Here is a 24,591-nt window from a genome sequence, read left to right on the forward strand (position 1 = left end):
CATCCGTTATACCCCTTAAAAAATGTTAACTGATTGGTCTTTATAATAGAGATGCAGTATGTTTTCAATGAGGTAGGACATGTGTCTTTAAATTTTATTTAGAAGAATTTTATGATTTAGAGAGTTGATTTATCTCAACAGCAGCACAGTAATACTGTATGCTGAGGTTATTTTAGAATTTTTAAAAATAATACGGAAATGTTATTATGTTAAGAAAATGATCCTTAACCCTGTTGTTTAGACATGTGACTGAAGTCAGACAAGCATCCTTTACCAAAGAGTGTGACACTCAAATTTAGTCCACATCAGGAAACAGTCTTCTCCTCCCACTGTGTCAGTCACTGTCATTGAGTGGCTTATGAAAATGGATTCTGTTGTGCCTTTTCCATATTTTTACTTTGAATTTGCATTATTTTAGGAAAATGGTGAGAAAATAATATGCAACAAAAGGGTTAATTTTGTTTTTTTGTTTTTTGTTTTGCTGATGTATCATCATATACAGGGAAGGTCTGTGATGGCCATTTCAACACACGTCTTGGGGAATGTCATTTTGCTTCTGTGACATGAACTCATGTCAGCAGCAGGATGTGTGTTCTTGTTAATATGATTATGCTACTCTTGACTTGTGGTCGGTAGAATCATAAAAATGTTGTTTAATAGCAGGTCTTATGAGGAGGGGGATGTTGTAGGAGTCATAAGGAAGACAGGAATACATTGTGAAAATTTTGGGCTTTATTATCTTAGGTGTAGTGGCATGATGCAATCTGAGCTAGGCTGGAACATGCCAGCCTCAGTGGCCAGAAGATTAGCAATCAGCTGTTTGTCTGGCAGGAAGTGTTGTTACTGTTATGGAACATCCATGAGAGAAAAATACAGTAGCTAGTTAGTTGACTAAGTTCATAGAACTAAGATGTCCTTGAGAACCTGATGGTTACTCAGCTACTCAAAAAATTCCCCAGTTCATGTGGAACATGAAGGTTCATTATCCTGTTCACCAAGAGCCAGCCATTCATCCCTATCCTGAGCCTGCTGAAGCTATTTCACACTGTCTCACCCTATTTCTTTAAGATGCATTTTAATATTATTCTTACATCATCCTAGTGGTCTCTTTCTTTCAGGCTTTCCTATCAAAACTTCATATGTGCTTCTATCCCATGCCTACCTCATACTTTTTCGACTTGATCATTCTAACAATACTTGTTGAGGAGTAGAAGTTATAAAGTGTCTCATTATGAAGTTCTCTCCGTCCTTCTGGTACTTCATCCCTCTTAGGTCCAAATATTCTCCTCACGACCCTGCTCTCAAGGGGAAAGCTATGACACTACATTCAATTTTACTTGCAGAAAGGGAGAAGAATGCATCCAGAGGGTGTGAGTTCTTTGTATGAAATTTGGCGTCTTATTATCATGACCTTGATGTGTTTAGATACCTATCATCTTCATTTTCTGACATGCTAGGTCATAACAAATGATCCTGTAATTATTGGTTAGTCGTTATCTGTTTTTGCAGTCACAGACTTACTGTATCTTGCGGAAGGTTTCTTATTTTCATATATATCATGTCCTGAACTTTCCTAGTTGCACTGTCAATTTGTACAATCTTTGCTTATAATGGTTTATGTATTAACATACAGGCAGTCTTTATCTCTATCTCAGACCACTCTGTGACCTTGAGTATTCACAGATAACAGTATAACTAGTTCTTGCCACTGGTAGCAGGTACCTCTTAGCCTTAGATTAATCATATGTATTTTAATACGTGTGATCCTGATTGTGGGTCTAGGTGACCTATAACTGTACATTGACCCTGCCTGTTTGCAGACATGTGATCCTGAGTGCAGACCCAGTTCTGACCTCAGACCAACGCAGGTGACCTGTAGATGTACACTGACCATGCCTGTTTGCAGACATGTGATCCTATATGTGGGTCCAGTTCTGACCTCAGATCAGTGCAGGTGACCTGTAGCTGTACACTGACCATGCCTGTTTGCAGACATGTGATCCTGAATGCAGGCCCAGTTCTGACCTCAGACCAGTGCAGGTGACCTGTAGTTGTACACTGACCATTCCTGTTTGCAGACATGTGATCCTGAGTGCGGGCCTAGTTCTGACCTCAGACCAGTGCAGGTGACCTATAACTGTACATTGACCATGCCTGTTTAAAGACATGTGATCCTGAGTGGGGGTTCAGTTCTGACCTCAGATCAGTGCAGGTGACCTGTAGCTGTACACTGACCATGCCTGTTTGCAGACATATGATCCTGAGTGCAGACCCTGACCTCAGACCAGCACAGGTGACCTGTAGATGTACACTGACCATGCCTGTTTGCAGACATGTGATCCTGCATGTGGGTCCAGTTCTGACCTCAGATCAGTGCACGTGACCTGTAGCTGTACACTGACCATGCCTGTTTGCAGACATGTGATCCTGAGTGCGGACCCAGTTCTGACCTCAGACCAGTGCAGGTGACCTGTAGTTGTACACTGACCATGCCTGTTTGCAGACATGTGATCCTGAGTGCAGGCCCAGTTCTAACCTCAGACCAGTGGCACATCGTCTGTCTTACTCTGCACAGAGCGTGTTCTGTGTCCTTACACTCACTGCAGCAGCTGATGGTAGCATTCCGCTCTGGCTCTCACAGCTTCTATGGTGATGTGGGTCAGGTGAAAGTTGCAGCACGCAGGGACTGTACAGCAAGGGAGAGTGATCGTCTCAAACAACTGGCACAGCAGGTAAGCGGTGGTCATAGGGACCAGGTATTTTGGACAGTATAAATTGGATATTAGGAGCTTCATAATTTGGAATCTTCATTTAATTTTGTTAGGATGATTAGGTTAAGAAGGCAGATAGATAGTAATGTTGAGGGGGAACGTGCTCCTTCCATCTTCAGGGTAGAAGAGATCTTATACTACCTATCTGCCACATGTTATGGCATCACATTCTAGAAGACCATAATCATCATATTTATTGCCATGAAAATATCAGCTCTCAGAATGTAGTTGGCTAATTGCTCCGTTAGCAGAGATATTTGTTTATTTTATTAGTGGGTTATGTAACGATGTTTTCAGTAGCTGGACCTTATGGCACTGAATGTATGGATGGTAGATGAATTATATTTTTAAAGGATTTGGAAGGAAGCAGCCATGGCTTAATTAAGTTACTATCCTGGTGTTTACCTAGTGGGACTGAGGAATATCATGAAAGATCGTAGTCAGGATAACTGATGTCTCAGTGGATATTCAAACGAAGCACCTTCTCAATATGGGACAAGAGCCTTATTGTTATGCCAGTTCACTCAGTAGAAGAGATTTTGGATATCTTGTGGTAATGGGGTGATTACCTTCTCAACATTTTATTGCCCAGTGTACAGCAAAAGGTTATGCTTCTCTTTTTTTTTTTCATTGGCGCTACAGCCCTCATTTGGGCCTAGGCCTACCTCCATGAAACTCTCCGTCTGCTCCTCATTACACTCCCCAAATTTAGAATATTTCTAATGGCTCTGTTAATCTGTCAGTCAGTCATTGTATTGACTTAACACCTGTGCCAGTCCAACAAACAGTAGTGACAGGCATGGTATGGACTGTGCTTGGTTTTCAGGTATTCTTACTTGAAGGACAGCGCGATGTGTCAGGGGGGCACTGCTCCCATTCTGGCAGTGTTGGAGATGGTGGAGTGACATCAGTTGGGAGTTCAGTTGGAGAAGAGAGGAGCTATATATTCCTGCTCTACCCTCCAGACCTGAGCCATACACTGAACCCTGACCTGTTCATAGTGAGGGTGCCATTCCGCAACCTGGTAGTGGGTCTCCTGGCCCACCAGATGCTGCTGCAGACCGTGGGCAGTGTGTTGCTGCAAGGAACAGCCCACGTTATACCCAGGTCACTCCCACTTCCACTTCATTTTTGTGCTCAGCTTGGGTGGTTATGCAGGCTGGAGGTTGAATGGACAGATGTATATAGAGGGTTTGTCAGATGTGCAGACAGATAAAGAGATGTATGGCTGGGTCAGTGATCTCATACAGATGGATAAATTGACTGGTAGGATGTAGGATTGAGTGTTAGACAGTTGGAGACATGGACAGTTAGTTAGCAGATATCACATGTATGTATGAGTTTGTGACCTCACACTTGCATGCCTGTGTGTGAATATGTGTGTGTGGATGGATGAAGGAAGGAAAGGAAGATCAGTTTGCTGGACAGACAGATGTACATCGTCATCACCACCGCTGGTAACGGCCGCAAAAGAGCCCCTTCTGAGCCATAACCATCCTTAAAAGATTCTACCACATTTGCCATCCAATTTTAACTTATTTGTATTTTGCAACAATACTTTTTTTACAGAGCAAGGTCATCAGCCTTGTGTCTGACAGGTGTACGTACTGTTATATACTGTGTGTGTGTAATATATATGTATAATCCACACAATATTATATTGTACTGAATATTGACAAACTCATAGACACAACACAACCACACAGTGCTACAAAAGACTGACAATGTAAAGTAAATTGAAAAGGAGTAGATTTTACTTGAGGACGGGGACAGAATCCCGTCTCTGAAATGTTGTGTTTTGAAAAAGAAACGGGAGTTTTTTTTTTAAATATACAAGACGGTGGATAATGTCCAAAAACATAATACTTGTAGAAAAAGAGTAAGTTTTATAAAAAGTTAAACAGTTCCATCCAGTGTGACTGGTGAAGACTTCTCTTATTTCAGTTCTTCATGCCCTTACATGTTTCGGTCTTTAGAGACCATCATCACAGGGAGTAAGTTTTGTTTAATATCAAAATTCGACAAGAATTTAAATCTAGTTTTAACCAAGTTTTAACAGTGGTTTAGAACAGTGTGCTAAAAAAACAATACATTGCAGCAACTGTGTGAAATATAGCTCCCTGATGATGGTCTTGTAAGGTCAAAACATGTTGTAGAAGATGTATCTATAATATACAACAGAACAGCACACCACCAGTCTATGATTACTACATGAAGTTGAACCTTGAAGATTGCCCCTGATAATTATATCAACAGACATACCCACATATGGTTGAATTGATTGGTAGACATGTAGAAATGGATGCTTGGAGAAGAAGATTAATGGAGACTAGTTGGGTGAATGGTTTGGATAGAAGGATGAACTGCAGTATGATGGTGAGGTCACATCCATACATGCAAGTTTTGTTTATAAAATCAGTTATTGGGTTTTGATGAAATTGATATTGAGTACTTACACTAAATGTTGTAGGTAGATTAAAGTTTGATTTTATTTTATGCCCTTTGTGTAAATAACACATGAAAGGGAAATGAGTAAATATGTAATATATCCATCAGAAATATATTTCTAGGTTGCTGTAGTGAATTTTACTGTCTTTTATATTGGTCTACTGTAACCGTTACTTTATAGAAGCTGAAATCAGACTTTATCTAATTTCTGAAAAGTAACAGATTATTCCAAAAAGTGGTACATAACATGAAATTTACCTCTTATAGATCTATAACTTTTGTTAGTAACATTTATTATTATTCAGTTGGCATAATTCTGATATAAACACACCATTCATTTGCATTTACTACATGTTTTGGTCCATTGCAGCCATCATCAGGTACATAGAACTTTTAGAATCACTCTTCTTTCAATTTGGTTTAGCTCCCTACATTGGTCAGTGTTTACACATTGGGAGTGCTACCACATGGCCATTCTTTCAGACAACACACACTCCATATAAGGGTAGGCCATGGGAAGGAAAAAAGAAAACAAAAGCAACACATCAGGCACTTGCAGGCCAACATATAACCACAATATCAACTTAAGATAATGGGAAGAATCCCATGCAAAACAAGAATGCACATTGGTGAACACCACCTAAACATTTGGGAACATGAAGAAAAGGGGGGGGGAAGAAGCACATGCATGCATGCCACTTTAACACATAATTTTAATTTCAATTGGAACATTTTAATAATTTTAAAAATTTAAATTGTAGTATTTAACATTTAATACATTCTCCTAATATAGGGATATTACATAAACAGTATACCTGTACAACACACTCCCAGTGTAGGGAGGTATAGCATATAGAAGGAAGGGTGACTGTGAAAGCTCTGTGTACCAGATGATGGCCACAATAAGCTGAAACATGTAGTCCATGCAAACGCGTGGTGCGTTTATATCAAAATTATGTTGACTGAAGAATAGTAATAAACGTTATCTTGCACACAATATGATGCTACAAAGTAATATTTGAAGAAAGCAGTCTTCTGCAATTTGGCACCGTGTATGTGTGGTGTTAACCGACGTTCCTCCGAAACATCGGTTAACACCACATATACACGGTGCCAAATCCCAGAAGACTGCTTTCTTCATAGTCACCACCGTGAAAGCCTCAAATATTACAATGTAATATTTCATTTGTAACATTTTTCATATGGTTATTTGAACCACGCACTGGTGCCTGCCTACCAACCTGCGTAGTGTCACATCACAAAAAACCGTAGGTAATCTTTGTATTCACTGCTATGAGAACCTCACATCTCAAATTAGAGTCTTGCTTATTGAGGTAATTTGTTTCTCCCTCAGCTTAGCTAATGTGCTGCTTCAGAGCCCAGCATGTGCCCCTCTTGACAACTCTGGGGAGGAACAGCAGAAGCTGTCGGGCCTCATGCGCTTCATGTCACCGCTGCACATAGAGACACTTCTCTCCTGCCTTGATCTCTCTTATGAACGTGCCATAGCCTTTGACTCACGACCAGGTCTCAAGTTTCTGGTGCAGAGAGTAGCAGAACTGGAGCGAGCGGCCAACCTTTATCGTCAGGCTGGTGCAGCATGGACTATCAAGGTGGTGACGTTGTTTGATTTATGTCTTCATGAAGTTGGCCGCAGTGGTGCCACGCTGGATAAAGTGAAGAGGATCTTGGAAGATGAATCTGCTGGAAATACGAAGGTGAGATGTTGTCTTGTGAGTTGAACGACTATACACATTACCTGAATTTAACTGACTTTAATGTAATCAAGAATATAATTTTGATTTGTTACTGTCTTTCCCAAATACTTGATCTTTGCTGTGTTTTCAAAGGTTTTATTGGTTTTTATATCATGATTTTGTTCTGCACTTTGGTAATGGGACATAATTTTCTCTGCTACTGCTATTGAAATATAAGTCTGTCAGTATAGTTACAGTCACTTTAAAATGGGAGTAGTGCCAAGTCTGAAAATCTTATGCTAATTTACTGTTACAGTACTTGATCATTTTCGCATTATGGAAGATTTGAGGATCTTGTCTTGGTGACAACGAAGGTTACTATCTTCTGGGATGTGACACCATGTAGTCTTGTAGAAAATTATAAATGTTTCTCAGTGTAGAAGATTACTGTTATATTGGGTGCCCTGTTGTATTGGTGTCTCACTCGCTCGCTCACTCACTCACCTCTCTTTAATGTAACATAAAAATGTTCAGTCTCTTTTTAATTGAAAATAACATTAAAATCACATCAGTTGCCTGAAGATGACCTAGTAAGGCCGAAATGTGTAGTAATTGATGTGATTTTAATGCTATTTAAAATTAAAGAGATTGTGAACATTTTTAAGTTACATTAAATACAGAGATGAATGAGTGAATGGTAGAAGAGTACTCCTATGTTGGTAATTTTGTGCCAGACGACATGCCTTCATATGACAGAAGACATTAATAGGAACTAGCTTTGTTGATTGGGCCCCACTGAGTAAGTTTTACCTGAGGACAGAGACAAGCGTCCATTTTCCAAACCGTTGTTTGTTAAATAAAGAAACATATCAGTGGATAACATCCAAAAAGTCATTAATTTTAATAGTCTTCATATTGGATTTGAGGTTCCCATGGCAGTGAAGAATATAATCGTCTTGAGTTGTAACCTCATATTATTCAGAGAGAGCCTGACGTTTCAAAGGAACTTATCACCTCTGTCTTCAGGGTTGAAGACTTAACTGAAACCAGAAGCCAGCAGAATCAGGTGGCAAGCTCTGCTTTTAACTGCTTCATGCTGGTTTCTTGCTTGTCTTATTTTTTGACCTTGAAAATATAGACAACATGTCCTTCTGGAACATAAGTTGACCTTCAGCAGACTATATGGCGTTATACTCCAGAAAGCAGAAATCTTCAAAGTCTCTGATGGTCATCAGTTCAGGATTTCAGTTGACTGTTTCATGAGACTGATCTTGTAATAAATATTTCAGTTATCATGCATTATAAAATGGAGGTGGATTGTTGCTTGAAAGTAAGCAATACATTCTGAAGGTTCAATACTTCTAACACCAGAAGTTACCTTTAGACATGGTCCTGAGCTACTTCCAGTCACCTTACATCCTCACAACCTCTTTGCCCAAGATCCATCTTAATTTCCGTCCATCTTCTCAGTCTTCCAGATTATCACTTTCCAAGATATCTTTCTACTATAAACCTCAGATCTCTTGTGAGATCTGATGTTCAATGATGGTGATTACTGACTTCAGAATTACCTTGAAAAAGGAGGCAGCAAGGCCTTGAGAAATATTAGTGCTTTCTTAGCAGATTTCTTGACATCACACCCAGGGAGACTGCAGTCTCTGCATTGTATCGTTCTGTTTCAGGATGGTAACGCAGATAACAAGCCAGACTCAGGTGAAAAAAATATGAATGATTCAGGGACAGTCAACTCAATCAAATTTGCACTTCATGAAGGGATTATGCGAAGCCATGAATCTCCAATTAGCAGTAGTTGTAATGAGTATGGAGACATGGCTACATTCCTGTATCGCCTGCGGGCAAGTTTTGACCAGTTGTGTGAGACTTACGTTGATGTAATTCTCGATAAAGATGGACAGCATTCTGCAGTTGATCGTATTGCTGACCAACCCATCTTTTTCCTTATCGCCCAACCTAATGACTTCCCAGAGATTCGACGTAAGGAATCTCTCCCCCGTGCCTCTGTTACATCCACCACCACTAATATCTCTTCAGAGGAGAAGAAAGAACTTCCACCCATGATGGAAACCCGCAGTTCACATGGTAATATTGCCTTGTGTCAGGATGCATTGGAAGGTGAGAAATCGAATGTAAATTCAGGGGATCCTACTTGTGAAGCCATACAAGATGATCTTAGAAGTGATGGAAATATATCTGTAATGACGGAGAGAGAATTGCCTGTTGATTCAGGTGACGAAGATGTTTTTGAAGAGCCAACAGAAATGAAAGATGATAAAACATCTGCTCGCCCATTTGTCTTGGCGGATTTTGCCCGAGAGCCTCTCTATTCAACAAGTGATAGTGAAACAGACATGAGGGTCGAGAATGCACCAGAAAAAGATCATTCTGGTGATGATGGTGATGTAAAGGAAGATGCCGTTTACAACGTGGCAGGTGAGAAGGATGTAGCTAGTTTAATGGGGGAATACAAGAAGCGTAAGCAGACGAGATCAATGCCACTGAGGAAGAATCCGTTCTGTTCGTCTAGAATGGATTCTCCTCCATTGGGCCCCCCACTTCCAAGTCAGCCAGTGCCACCTGAGATTGAGCAGCAGCGGCGCAACAGCTTATACAGGGTGAGTCACTTCTCAATAATACTTGATATTCTACTCATGTAAGTTTTCACCAGTCATATTCTTTGCTGTTAAATAAAAAATAACGTATGAACTGAAATCCAGTGGTTCATGTATGTATTGGGCCACATAGACCATACTGATTTTCACTCTTTGCTAATTGGGCAATTCACTGTGTACAATAAAACAGCCATAAAAGCGATAACAATTTATTTTAAAATTATGCTAACTCAAGGATATGCTGTTGAATACATTGGACACCTTTATTTTAGGAAATGAATAGAATTTGAATGGAAAAGTTCTTTGATGTTCCATAACAGAATGGGTATGTGATTGTCATAAACTTTGCTATATTAAAGAAGGCTTATAAATTGAAGGTTTGTATGCAGTATCTGTAACAAGTAAAGCCAGAATGTGAAGATTTGTGTCTCTTGGGATGTGATGCCATGTAGCTTGGTGGATAGGTGAGAAATTGAATGTAAATTCAGTGGATCGTACTGGTGAAGCCATACAAGATGATCTTAGAAGTGATGGAAATATATCTGTAATGACAGAGAGAGAATTTATTCAGGTGATGAAGATATTTTTGAAGAGGCAACAGAAATGAAAGATGATAAAACATCTGCTCGCCCATTTGTCTTGGCAGATTTTGCCCAAGAGCCTCTCTCCTCAACAAGTGATAGTGAAACAGACATGAGGGTCGAGAATGCACCACAAAAAGATCATTCTGGAGGAACCTCCTGCTTGATCTGAAGGGTACAGAGGCTTTTGTACCCTGAAGAAGGAGGCAGCAGGTCCATCGAAAATGCTGGTAACTGTCTAACAGGCTAGATGGCATCACTTCCTAGAACACTGTTAGCTTGATACTCGCTACTATGAAAATCTTGCTCTCAAATAAGCATAAACTTTGTTTGGACTCTACCCTGTTTATATGAAACCTTTGAATTTTGTAGTTAGTCCAGGTAGAGAAACAAAGGCTAACAGCTTAATACCGAAAGCTCTTCACTGCATTACACTTCTGATAGCATGAAGTGTAAAGGACTCGGATATGAGGCTGTGAATAGGATTCACCTGACTGAGGATAGGGATTAGTAGTGGGCTCTTAAGAACACAGTAAAACTCTATGGGTTTCATAAAAGTAGGAAACTTTTTAGGTAGCCAAGTGACTGTTAACTTCTCATGAAGGACAGTTCCATTCAAGTTAGAGAACATTGTTATTGATAAGTTTGCCACAGTAGACATCCAGGGGCCACCATTTCTACATGTGTTAAAATTTCATTTTATATTGTCCAGTCTCTGGGGCACACAGTAGTGTAAGTTGGTTGAGGCACTGTGCTACAAGCTGGAAGGTTGCTGGTTTGATTCCTAATGAGGTCATTTCATTTTTCAATTGACCTAATCCTGCCGCACTATGGCCCTGCGGTTGACTCAGCCTCTAACAGAGAAGAATACCAGAAATTTTCCTGGGGGTGGAGGGTGGCTGGCATGTAAGGCTGAGAACCTTACCGCCATCTGTGTCCAATTGTGTAGAAAATGTTGGAGCCTCAACGTCCCACAACCCTATGGGCCTCCACGGTCTATTACAAAAGTAGCTTTACCTTCTTGTTCAGCCTCTTTCATCATACTTTTTGTTTTTAATTATCTCAGATTTTGTTATTTCTCATTCTATTTCAATGAAATTCAAAACTTTGATCTTAGAGATATTAAAATAAATAGTAGTTTCTCCTTGTTTTCGGTTCTATAAAACCCATATTTTGTTGCATCCAGTATTTTGTATGAAATAAAATATCTACTTATGGACATCGGTTTGTCAGTGCCTATAAATTATTTCAATCTAAGAAGGTAATTTGAACAAATTGAAATGGTGAATTAAGAGGGGAGCCAGTGGGAACTGCTGTTGCAGGTCACTGTCAAGGTACTTCATTCAGGTGTCACAGGGCTATCAATCAGAAGCCAAGTGAGCTGTTCCTTAGTGAGGGGCACACAATGACCTGCAACATCTCCATCAACACACTACCTCCTGCCGGCTCTAAGGCATATAAGCACTGGAACAAATACCGTAGCCTTCAAGCAGTGTTGCCAACTTAATGATGCTTTATGCTTTCAGTTTTATTTTAGCTAGAAACAAAAATGATGCAACACTGCCCCTCTTTCTCTTGCATCTGAACCTCATGTTATGGAAGTCTAACAAATTATTTGATTCAAATGAAATGAGTTTTATTAGATTTCCCCATTCCTGTGGATATTACCATATTAAAATGGTGATTTTGATGATGGTGATTTGGGAGATAAATATGATTTTCTGTGTAATGATAAGCTGTCTTGCTTTGTATTCAGGAGGTATTTGGTTTGAATCTCAGCAGGGATTAATTGACTGATTTTTAATGATGCTGTTACTGCATGGGTTACATAACAGTGGGTGAGCTGGAAAGATGATCAAAGTTAGGTGATCAGGAAAGGATTTGTAAGATGTCAGTTATATTCTAGACCAGTCTGGGAATCTGGGCCACCTACCTCCTATATGATGAATAGTGTGGGCTGTTTTCTCGGTGTAAATGTGTTGGGATATGAAGCTGGTACCTATCTTCAGGTTAAGCGGAGGCTCAGTACCCTTGTATCTTCACATTTTCATTGTCTGTGAGCGTCTATAGCCTGGTGTTTAGACAAGCTTAACTCTTTCCTTTGGTTTCTCATCCCCTGACCGCCTCTGCGGTGTAGTGGTCAGAGTTCCTGGCTACAGATCCAGAGGCTTGGGTTCGATTCCTGTCACTACCAGATTTTCTGAGAAGTAGTGGGTCTGGAACAGGATCCCCTCAGCTTCGTGAGGATAATTGAGCAGCTGTTTCAAGGAAATAGCGGCTCCGGTCTAGAAAACCGAAATTAATGGCCATGGGGATTCGTTGCACTGACCACATGACACCCTCTATCCACTAAAGTTGGCACTAACTTCGCCGACAAGCGGCGGTAGCTCGGTTGGTATAGTTCGCTTGCAGACTAAGAAAACCAGAGTTTGCTTGTTTTTTTTTGTTCTCATCCCTTACTCCTGTCCCAGTTGTCACTCTGTTGGAGGTTACAAGTTCCTGCTGGGATGAAAATTACTTAACTGTCACTACCTGTTGTAGTCTTAAATCATCAGCCTTTATCTTGACATGGAAATGTTGCTGGCAACATGACTACTTTATGTTGTCTAATTGCTTGTGAATGCAACACTGTAAAGACTGTGTATTTTATTGGCTTGTTTGTAATGAAGAATTACAAAATAGTACCTTTTTGCTTTGCTATGTCTATAGGTCTGCAGTTAGCAACTGAAAGACTACTGTGTGGATTTTTATGAAATTTGATATTAGGAATGTTTGCTGAATTTTGTGGTTGTATTTCAGTTTGAATTAAAATTTGGCAATGATAATGGGCATTATGTGTGAAGACCTACATGCCATACATTTTTGATTGGATCTCAAGTCTAACTCACAAAATATTTATTGAAACAAAAGATGTTTCAGATAAAAGCTGTATAATAAATAAAACATGTTTTGTGATCAGTACTCTTATTGTGTGTCAATTGGTTTATGATCTATTGAACAGAATGGAGTGGATGTACAAAAATTGTTACTCTGCATACGTTTCCTAACTTTGGGGAGTGGGGGGGGGGTATTCCCATGTTCTGGAACCTAAGTTTACAGTATACAAAGCTATAATTTTACCTTTTGTTTTACAAAATTGTGAAACTTGCTGTCTCCTTCTAAGAGAAGAAAATTGAGTGAAGGTGTTTTAAACACGGGGTTCTCAGGAGAATGTTTGAGTGTAAGATACAGAATGTAATAGGCTGTGATTGCACTCTTCATCTACTGTTAGGATGGTTAAACCTGAGAGCATGTAATGGGAGGGACATGCAGCATGAAAGGGGGAAATGAGAAATTCATACAGTATTTTGTTTATAAAGCTTCAAAAAGGGATACCATGTAGAAGATCTGGACTGAATGGGGCGCCTAGTATTGAAATATATATTGGAGAAAAAGAAACTTTGTAAACACAAAAATGAACCTTTGGGATCTATATAAACTGGGAATTTGTTGACAGATGAATAACTCTCATACACTGAAAGGTTGTCTATGCACCATGGAGTCAGTAACTCATTGCATTTCTTACTGTTTTTTTTTTAGAGAGAAAGTACTGATTCTGATATTCTGAACAGTGGTCATTTTCATGAGTGTTGGTAACAGAGATTCCTACTTGCATTTTTATTTTTCTTATTTTCTTGTTTTTTTTCCCCTTCAAATCTCTTTGCTTCTAGGGCTTTCGTGTAGTGCCACATTTGACCCATATGGTTGTGTGTAATATGAAATGTGTTGTGAACAGAAATATTTTTAGTGTAATGGCCATTAGTTTTAGAATGGTGAAACTTGTTTTTTTTTTGAAAAGGTATGTGGAATGGATTTATCAAAAGAGATCTTATTTGCTGATGAAAAAAATCATTGTTATTCAGTGCCCACTTTTCTTTTTCTCGCTTTCATTTTGATTTTTTCTCCCCTACCAAATATATTTTTTTAAAAGGATATGTGGAATAGGTGTTTCAGAGAGACTTCCTTTGATTGCAAAAGAATTTGTTGTTGCTTCTCATTTCCCTTTCTTTTCCTCATTTTCTATTTGATTTTTTCTCCCTTGCCAAATTTCTGTGATTCTCTATATGACACAAGACATTTTGAGTATAACTTCCTTATTTTGCAACAGTGAAACTCAAATATTTTTACATGGATTGGGACTTTCAGAAGAGGACCCCTATGTTGGTGCAAGAATCTAGTATTGGACGCGTTCTCATCAACCATTCTGCATTTCCTCATTTTCCTTCTGTCTTCCACATCTTCCACCAAATCCACTGTGTTTCTAGGGCCCTGTGTAGCTTCCAGTGATTCTTGAGGTGCCAGGAAACATTCTGAGTGTTGATGCTCAATGTTTTAGGACAGTGAAGCTCACCGCAAAGTCTGGGCTGAAATGCTTGGGTCAGTGTTTGACCTTCTTGCCCAGCTGGATGACCTGCACTTCCGAACTCTTCTTCCTGTTCTGTTCCATGGCGTTCGTCGACTAACAGCACACGCCACTGACCCAGGGCTAAAGCAGGCTGTTGCAGAATTGTTTCACAGGGTTGCTATGATGTATGGGTTCAGTCCTGAGTAATATATACTTGCATGTTCCTGTCAGTTTGTTTGTTGCTTAAGTTTCATTGTTTCAAGTTGAGACAGTGTGATAACTATTGTCAGAATTATGTTCTTGTTACTCATACTGAATGAAAAATATTACCCTTGTTATATGTTTATGATGATATGTTTTTAATGGTATAGAGTTTCCTACCATCATTAAGAGCATATCATATTATGTAACAGAACTTACTCTGATTACAGACTGGACTAGTTTGTGGTGGAGCAATTGGGAATTATTGGAAGTACAATGATTGACCTTTTGGACATTACCCATCATCCTGTTCTTATTTAAAACAATGTTTCAGAGATTGGACTGTGCCTTCTTAGTTGGGCCTAATCAGTAGCACTAGTCAGAGATGGAGATAGAGTTCCATCTCCAAAATATTATTTTAAATATAAATTAGATGATGGGTAATGTTCAAAATGTGAATCATTATATTACTATACTGTCATCACAAACTTTTAGATTTTAATTATTGGAAGGTTCACATAATGATTAAGGTACTGGGGTTAATTAATGCAGAAAGAGTTTATATGTGTGTGCACATCTCTTGATAGCACTAGAAAGAACATCAGAAGCATTGCAGTTAGCCAAATTTGATTTCTGATTAAATTAAGTTTACTTAAATTAAAGGCCCAATCTCCTATCCAATGGTTATCAGGGGCTCCTTCCCTGGGGATAAAGTGGCTGGGGCGTGAAACTGACCATTCATCTGAATCTGGTGCCAAGGTTAATATATACAGGGTTATACCTTGGTTCTCCCTCATGTCTTGGTACTTAATTAAGCACAGGGACAGCTTTGTCCTATTAATTTAAATTCAAAGTGTCTATTCTTAATTAAATTGCAGCTTGTTAATTTCAAATTGGTATTGCTGTAAAAAAGTACCAAGATGTTTAAAGAGTGTGGCATGGAATAGAGACTTGAATTTTCAAAAGCTGTTATCAGCTGCTACTGATAACTATGCCATTAGGGAGAACTTTGTCCTATTAATTTAAATTCAAAGTTTCCATTCTTAATTAAATTGCAGCCCCCAGCTTCTAACGGGCTGAAGTCCTTCAAACTAAGCCTTAAAGCTGATTCTAATGCCCAAGTATTCACATAATGTCTAAGCAGTCCCTTCTCTTTATATAAAAAATCTTATCCAGAAAGCTGTAACTTGAAGGTTCCCAGCATGGTTCCGTGTGTCCTCTAGCTCTTTTGCTCCACAAGTCAGAAGCCTGTACATTGCTGGCAGAATTTAATAGCCATTTCTGATATCGTATTCAGTCAACTTATTCATTTATGTTACTGGAGCCAATTAAGGGCTTGTCCAGTTACAGTCAGTTACATTTTAACAACTATTTTACAAGATGTTATAGTCAAGTGGCCGGTCACGGTAGCCGAGCGATCTAAGGCATGCACTGTCTTCGCTCGCTCGGAAGCCGGGATCGTGGGTTCGAATCCCACTCAGGGCATGGATGTTTGTGTGCGTTTTTCTGTGTTTGTCTACAGGTAGAGGCCTTGCGACGAGCTGATCACTCGCCCAAGGAGTCCTACCGTATGTGTAAGATTGAGAAAAACTGAAGTGAACGGAGTTCATGGAGGTAGGCCTAGGCCCACTGGGGCTGTAGTGCCAAGGAAAAAAAAATTATAGTCAAGTGGTTGGCACGCCTACTTCATATTTGGGAGATCCCATATTTAAATTTTCGCCCACAGACTATCCCGACTGAGGTTTTTCATGATTTTTCTCAGTCCCCCTAGGCAAATACCCCTTCCACATCTTTCTTCATTATTCATTAATCCTATCACTCGAAACTATATATAGTCTGAGGTGTCAACAGTGTCAGTAAGCAAACCATAAATAAAAGAGGGATTTTTTTTTACTATTTTGAGATAGAATTAAATTTCTATCAATTTTCCTTATTAATGAGGTATAACACATTTGGCTGTAAGTTGTGTGTTGAGTGATACGGATGACAAGTAGGACAGAGAAGCCAGGAATTCATAGATCTTTGGTTAAGAGTGAAAATAATCTAACAAAAGAAAGATGAACACTCCAGTAGGAAGGCAAGATGTCGGAAGGTACTGTAGCATGTATAGCTCTTGCTATGCAACGATCGTGAATACTGTAACAGACTGAGAAGACGCACGTATCATCTACTGATATGTGAAATGTAGTCACAAATTGTGTGTGTGCAATAAATCCGGTCATCAAAACCTGTCTGTAGTCACACATCTACAAATACATGCCATTCAGGTGTCAGAAGTGGTCGGATTGGAAACTGCATTAGATCTTGAGTGTTATACCGCCATACCACAGAAATGGAACAAACAGTGGAACAGATGATGGCACACCTGTTGGCTGAAATAAGAACCAGCAAAACCAAGGCAGACGCCACTCTAAAAGAAATGAAAGAATTGATGGAAAGGGTGGAAGCCAAGATTGAAGCTGAAATAAAAACTAATAGTGAGAAGTTTGAAGTCATTCAAAATACTCTTGTCTCCTGGATGGATGCCCACCATGAGAAGTTGATGGCCATAATGAAAGCCAGTCATGAAATGATTGAAGCCCCGAAGGATGTCAGTCTAAAAGTGAATGAAGCCTTTCTTAAAAGTAAGGAGCCAACCTCATTGGAGTCCATAGCAGTGCATGAGGAGGTCCCTGAAGAAGAGGCCACAGTGTGGGCTGTCAGCAATGAAGAAGCGGCATGGGGACTGGAATCTAGCCGTGTGGTGCCTCCAAAAACCGAAGAAAAGGATCCAGGGTGATGGTGGGTCTTCGTAGAAGTGGGCTGCCGTCTGCAGAGGGATGACCCACCGTGCAGGAGTGGCATGGCGTAAGGGACACAGTCATCAGGGACAAGGCCAGTGCAAGATTGTAAGAAGAGCCTCTAAAGGACAGTCATGCAAGAAGAGTGACTGCATCTTGGAAGCGAGAGGACATCCAGCAGAATCTTCGGGAAAACCATCTGTCTGTAGATTATGAAGTGAACAGTCGATCTTCTGTCAGAATTCGGAAAATGAGAAATCCCTTCTGGAACGAAACAAGAGACCATTAACAACTGATTAAGAATCATGGATGTGGGAGCAATGACCATTCTCGGAAATTTTGTCCGCACCAACCGGAGGAAGATGATGGTGGTAAACCTGGACCAACTGGCATACTGTGAGGGAAGCTCTCAGGACGAGCGGCCTTAAGAAGGGAGCAGCAGGAGCAGTTTGAGAGTGAACACTGTAAAAAACGGAGCCAGGGGAAGAAAGATGAAACCAAGCACAGACGTTGCAAGCGTAGCCCTCGGAAAAGAAATGGCGGCATGCCTTTAGGCTATTTGTGAGAAGCAACGGCTAGTGAAGACTGTAGCAGATTGTCAAGGCATAATATGCCATACAATGATTCGTGAAGTGTATTAACGAAATGTATAAGTGTGCAATAAATCTGATCATCAGTCAAAGACCCATCTATAGTCACACCCCTAAATACGTGACAATACTTAAATTGAATTAAAATTCCGTGACATGATGTCATAGCTTTCAGTCAGAATTAGAGTTTTTCTTGCAGCCATTTAAGGCCTAGTACTACCATTATTATTTCTCCTTTTGCCAGAAATTTTGCTGCAATTATTAATGTCAGTTAATTTTTTCCGTGATTGAAACGTATCTGCATGTTATGCAAATTGCATACCACTTAGTTTTGTTTGGTGGATTAACCCGTGACATAAGGGGAATATTTTTTATTCAGTATTTGACACTTTTATGTCAGAAGGATCTCATGTGTTCAGCATTTTATGTCTAGTCATTTGTGAGCTACCTGTTCAAAGGAGAACAAAGGAATTTCAGTCATTTATACATCTCATTAATTTATTTTAATTAATTTTGTCATATTTATTTGAATGTATTATAAGTTGCAGGAAACTTGCATTCTGTAAAATACTGACAGTTATGTGTCTAATTTTGAGGAAGAATTGTGGGACACATGAAGGGTAAGAATGTATGTCAGTGCCATGTTTAAGAAGTAGCATTAAATCTACCCTTGATTTATAGGGTTGTTAACATTGGGGTTTGCAGTTTAGCTTTCAGATTTGAATATGAAAGTACTGTACTTTTTTTAAGTGAAGGTCTGTAAACAGTTTTGATAATGATATCTTAACTTTTTTCTTAGTTATGCTTCTTAATGCATTGAATACTTACAGGTTTAGTTGCTTTCTATTTACCCAGGAGTGGACGACGGAAATACTTGCATATAGAAATGTCACTGTTTTTAGAAAATCACTCCACCTGCTGGTGAACTTCCAGCTTTTAGGTAGCCAACATATTTTTTGGATGTATGTGTTGGTATATATAGACTTTCTCATTTTACGAGTTTTTTCCTCATGAATAATATACAGTGAAACTGTGTTTGAATGGTCCAGAAATATAGGGAGGTAATATAAACTTTATCACAGAAGTTGTAAAGGAATAAAAGTTATATGCGATGTAGCAGGGAGTGATATTCATGTAGGACTTCAAAATGGGGAAGAGAAAAAGACAATCGCAAGCACAAAGGAAGAATGTTATTAGGATTTTTGTTTTCATTGTCTTTCCATTTTGAGTTTTGTTTACATATGGTATCCTATTTGTATGTGGTCTTATGGGAACTTAGACTTGACTTATGTTGAAGGAACATCGTAAATTATTTGAATTAACAGAAAATATGCTGGGGAAGAATTTTCTTTGCCGATCCTGTTTCTGCGTAAGCTGTCCCACTTATGATGTAGAAAAGGATAACGCTTCAGAACAGTGGTTGCTTATCTACCACATGCTTTAACATTAAGGATTTCTTAATTTTGCCCACACATTGTATTTATGGGTTTCGTGTTTTGGTATGATTATGTTAGTAAGCAGTGATTATTTCCATAAATAGCATTAATTGGTTGATCTTAGTAATAGATATGCAGTGTTATTTCTGTGTGATAGGAATTGAATTTTTAATTATTATTTATGTGAAGGCTTGTGTTGGTTAAGACTTAATTTAAATGAGAGAATTATGTTTTGCTTATATAAATGTATGTTTTTATGAAACAGTTTTATAGAACAGTATTTACATGTGTATATGTAGACATATGGATCTGAAGTGGGGTTATGTCTTTGGATTCCAAGATTGCGTGGTATTTCCATTGTCATACTAGTCATCATAGGTCTGTTCTTGTGGTTATCATACATCTGTTCTTTTGATCAGCAAAGGAATGCCAGTTGTTGAAGGTGATCTTTCTTTTTCCATTTTTTTCCCACATGATTTCTCCATTTTTGTATCATATTTATCAGGTGCACAAATTCCGTTTTGAAATGCACAACAACAGGTATCTTGAAAGACGTTATAAAGATCTGATATTATCTTTTATTAAGCAGTTTGATGGTCTTGAAGGTGAGGTTTGGATCATTTCATTTGTAAAATCTTTGTATGTCATTTCGTTTTAAAGCTCTTGATTTCTGCCTTCTAAATTGCCTTTATATGTTTGCACTGTTTTATGGCAGTATTTTAACAATTTTTCACATGGCTGTTATATGTAAGGACCAGCGAAACATGTCATCTGTTGTTTCTTGTCAGGTACTAGGGCTGTAAATAAGTACAATGCAGTTTCATGTGCATTAACCAACTGCAGACCACTTCTGTATCTTTTATTATTGAAATCCCAAAATTACAAATCTTAAATCATTTTACTCATTAAAGTATACAGGTTTGAGCTTTGAAAGTTAAAAAAAAACTGTCAGGTAGTGTCATATGTTTATGATCTACTGTGATCTGAATATCTGTGTTCTAGTATTGTATATGAGTTTTATATATATTAGTTGAAAGTACAATAAATAGGATTATGTCCAGTGTTTAGTTGTAGACTTTGGAACTGAGAATGACTTTCTGGAAACCTCAGGAACTCACAGGGACTTCAAATCTATTCTGGTTGTCATATGTTGCAGATAACAGTTCAGTGTGCAGTTAGAGTGCAAGGATAGTGTACGTTGTGACATGCAAACCGACTAAAAAAAGTTGATTTTTTATGTAGTGAACTTTTTGGACATTTTTGTGTGACTTCAGTACATTTTACTGACGCTGATAGGTAATGTGGTTTTTAAAGCAAGGGTTGAAATGTGATACATGTAGCCTGTAGTGAGATATAACATGAGTACATTGCACACAAAGAAGTGCTTAGCTATATGTAGATATTTTAAGGATGTCATTTAATATTCTGAATAGGTAGCCATTTGTAGTTGATGTTAATTTTTATAACTTTGGCATTTAATTGACTATTAAAACATACATTAACTTGATAAAGTATTACATAATTCGAATTGTGATGGCGCTAAATATGTATGAATTTATTAATCCAAATAAGGTTATGTGGTATGCTTCAACAAACTTGAAATCAAGTTCAGGATGTCATTTGAAAGCTACACATCTTCAAGCTCTTAACTAACTAACTTAAAATTTATGATGGCAAATATACAGTTTTGAAATAAGGTGTATGGTATTTATTATGTTGACTGTCTGTTAGTGAAGGGATCTGAATTTTAGATTCTGTTTTGTATTTCTGAGGTAAGCCTGTTTAAAATGAATCATCAGGTATGTTCAGGAAGGTCAACAGATTGCTGAAGCATGTCTTTTTTTGAACATGGGTGTTTGTGTAATCCTGGTAAGATGATATCTGAGTTTTTAAATACGTGTAAATGGAGTTCACACATTCAGCGTTCTCAGTTCCCAAAGTCATCAGCATGTGTTGGTGGTGGTGGTGGTGGTGGTGGTGGTGGTGGCTAGACGGTGATGTAGCAGGGGTACCACGCTTATCTTTATAATTAAAAAGTAACACTTTTTTTATTTTAAATCCAGTGTGATTCATGTTATTTTATGAGTTAAGCCTTTTGTTGGTGACCTGAAAGTTGCTTTGTTTATAATCAGAGTTGAGGTATATGATGAGTGATAAGGCTATAAAATATTGGAAATTTACAGAAGTAAGGTTCCTAGTTGCAGATGAAGTATGTGTTGTTAAGCACTAGGATGTCTTCCTAGCCACATCTTTCCTTCTCTTGTGTCCAGGCTTATCTTTGCTATCTTCTGTTTGTTTACCCTGTCTTATGCCTCTTGCATCATCCCTTATTATGCCCAGTTCTGTCTTCAGCTGTTGTGTCTTGTCATGTTTTGGCTTCTGATATCTCAAGAACTCTCTGATTTTTCATTGTATAGACCATGGGTATCTTCCCTGTTTTAAACTTTGATAGATAGTTTCAATAGACCAGGAAATATAATTTAAAATAATAGTGGGTTATTTTTTGAAATGCAAGATCAAATCTGTCATCATTTCTATATGGGGTTGCTGTCTGATCTTAAATATACTGCTGAGAAGGAAATAATATAATATTTGTCAGTGAATTTCTACAGTCCAGAATTGTGATTTCTAAAATTTTATTCTGAGTAATCGAAGAAAAACTGAGAGCACAGTGAATTGGTACTGAACATGTTTGTGTTAAATTTTCTTAAGTTATGTGTAACTTTCATATTCTTGGTGTCTAGAGGGTTAAAAATTCGTTGCTTTTCATTAAAATATATTTTGTGTATCTCTAATTTGTTTGCGCTGAAATTGTTGTACAGGTGATAGCATTTTAATATGTAACACATTTAATGCAGAAGGTTTTCAGATCTTACCATTCAGTTTCATATTTTGCTACATATATATATATATAGTCATGATTTAGGGGTGTGACTATAGACAGGGTATGGATTGGTGAATTGGAGATATTGAACACTTATACACACCACTTGGAACTATAAGGAATTATAGTGCTATCACTAATCTTCACAGTTCACAAATCACCACAGCAGCTGCCATGCAGAATTGAACTGTTTTTTTTTATTGCCAGTGGGTTGGGACTAAGTCCCTTGTACTGCGGCCACTTCTGGCCTATTGTACCAGCCCCAGATGATAGGTGAGGGTGATTGTGGAGAAATTGGTGGAATGAAGATTGGCAGGGGAAACTGAAGTACTCGGAGAAAACCTGCCCCAGCGCCACTTTGTCCGCCACAAATCCCACTTGGCCAGACCCGGGATCGTACCCGGGCCGCCGTGGTTGGAAGCCAGCGACTAACTGCTTGAACTATGGCGTAAGTGAACTGGTTGCTTCAAACTGTCCTGCTCATAAAATTTTAGCGCGGATCACATAGAAAACACCCTGTTTCCACAGTAAGTCTCTTTTAACATGTCCGCGGAAGCATATTTATTGAGCCGTTGCTCAGAAACCGTTATTCTATATTCACTTATTGCGTAGCAGTAGCCTTACGTGCTACAGTATACTCATATATAAACTGTGTTGTCATTTTATTTCTCATATTCTCTGAATTTGTCACTTGAATTAAAACATTTGCCATACATATAATGCAGGTGTAGGGCATGATGAATAGGATTGGACATGCCAAGACAATTACATTCACAGTTGTTCACAGCAAGCATAGATCAGACTTGTTATAGAATGCTTTCTGTTCCAGTTTCATTTAGATTTGGTGGGTTTCCTCACTCGTGGTAGCCCTGCCGTAAATATGGTTGTGGTGGTGGTTATTTATTCTATAAGGTGTGCTGACAAAAATGTAACGCTTCCATATAATAGTGAATTGCAGTTTAATAGTGTACTATAATCACAATTGTATTGCAAGCTGTATTGTAGAAAAATATCTGTACCACATATGAACAACACTTGTTTTTTTTTCGATTTAGTGAATTTATTGTAAGTCACATATTTTAGTTGAATTTTAATGAATTTATTGTACTTGTCCGTATTTATGTTCAAGATATGCAAAGACATAAAATATGCAAGCATTGATTTCAGTTGTAATTATATTTACATGTTCAACCATGATTCCCAGAAATAGGCTAATTGTATATCAACTGTATCAACATATGGCAGATACTCAACTGATTATTATTACCGTCCATTGATGTTTACACCAGGATGGGTTGCCTTAGGGCACAGATTTCTCTTTCCATCCTTGTTTTAAATATCCTCCTTCCTTCCTTTCTAGTCTTTGTTTTGCTGAGTAGTCATTTATGTGGGAAAGAAAAATGTTGGGAAATCTGGTATTTAGGAACATTTTCTGGATGTCAGAGAAAGGTGGATCTGCATGAGGCCTTACTCTGGCTCTTGCCTCTACTTGGCTTGCAATACTCATTTCTTCCTCTTGTACTGTTCTAACCACACACAAGCGAGGCGTAAAGATAATACAGAAAGAAATCAAATTTAAAAGAAGTGTGTTGCTATGACCTACTAATTATGGTAATCTCAGTTTTTTTCTGTCTGGTTTGCCACTTCCCCTGTACCGCAAGTGACCAAGTGAAGTTACCGGAACTGAAAAGGAGAACACTTGTATGAAGTGTGGGACATTGAGTCTATTTCCTAAGGGGGTAAATAGCTGAGGTTAGGGATATATCACTATTTTGTAGATTTTCATGGAGGTGAAAATTTATATTGGGGTCTCATAGATTGTTAATAAGACTTCACAGGCGTCTGCTGCCTCCATCGTCAGGGATGGATACTACACATGGTTTTATTGTTTGTGATCGTAGTGATAGCGCAGCAACAGCAAAATTAGAAGTTACTATATAGCGACATCAATGGATAGTAGTGTGAAGTATCGCCAACATAATTCTGATAATACAATGAAAATTCGCTATCAATATACCATTTCCCTCAGACTTAATCTTGTGCAGTTTTTGTGGAGTAGGAGAACGGAAAATGAAACCTTTTACCTTTGTGAACTTACAGCCATAAATCCTTCGAAATTGTTAAATTAAATTGGACAGTGAGTGACCCTGATACTTTGGTACAGACAGATGTGTGACTCTGCTCGTGTG

At 38.5% G+C, this 24,591-nt stretch overlaps 1 protein-coding gene across 1 annotated transcript in view; it reads left to right on the forward strand.

The window, feature by feature from the left end:
• Nucleotides 1-16,165, forward strand: part of LOC111873713 (brefeldin A-inhibited guanine nucleotide-exchange protein 3) — an 81,573-nt gene extending 65,408 nt beyond the window's left edge. The window contains exons 27-31 of the mRNA XM_023868647.2: nt 2,504-2,732; nt 3,598-3,878; nt 6,574-6,937; nt 8,599-9,549; nt 14,503-16,165. Of these exons, the coding sequence (XP_023724415.1) occupies nt 2,504-2,732; nt 3,598-3,878; nt 6,574-6,937; nt 8,599-9,549; nt 14,503-14,718 (2,041 nt within the window). The 3' untranslated portion in view covers nt 14,719-16,165. The remainder of the gene's footprint in view (nt 1-2,503; nt 2,733-3,597; nt 3,879-6,573; nt 6,938-8,598; nt 9,550-14,502) is intronic.
• Nucleotides 16,166-24,591: the final 8,426 nt, after the last annotated feature.

The sequence above is a fragment of the Cryptotermes secundus genome, unplaced genomic scaffold (assembly GCF_002891405.2).
Source record: "Cryptotermes secundus unplaced genomic scaffold, Csec_1.0 scaffold31, whole genome shotgun sequence".
Classification (NCBI taxonomy): Eukaryota; Metazoa; Arthropoda; class Insecta; order Blattodea; family Kalotermitidae; genus Cryptotermes; species Cryptotermes secundus.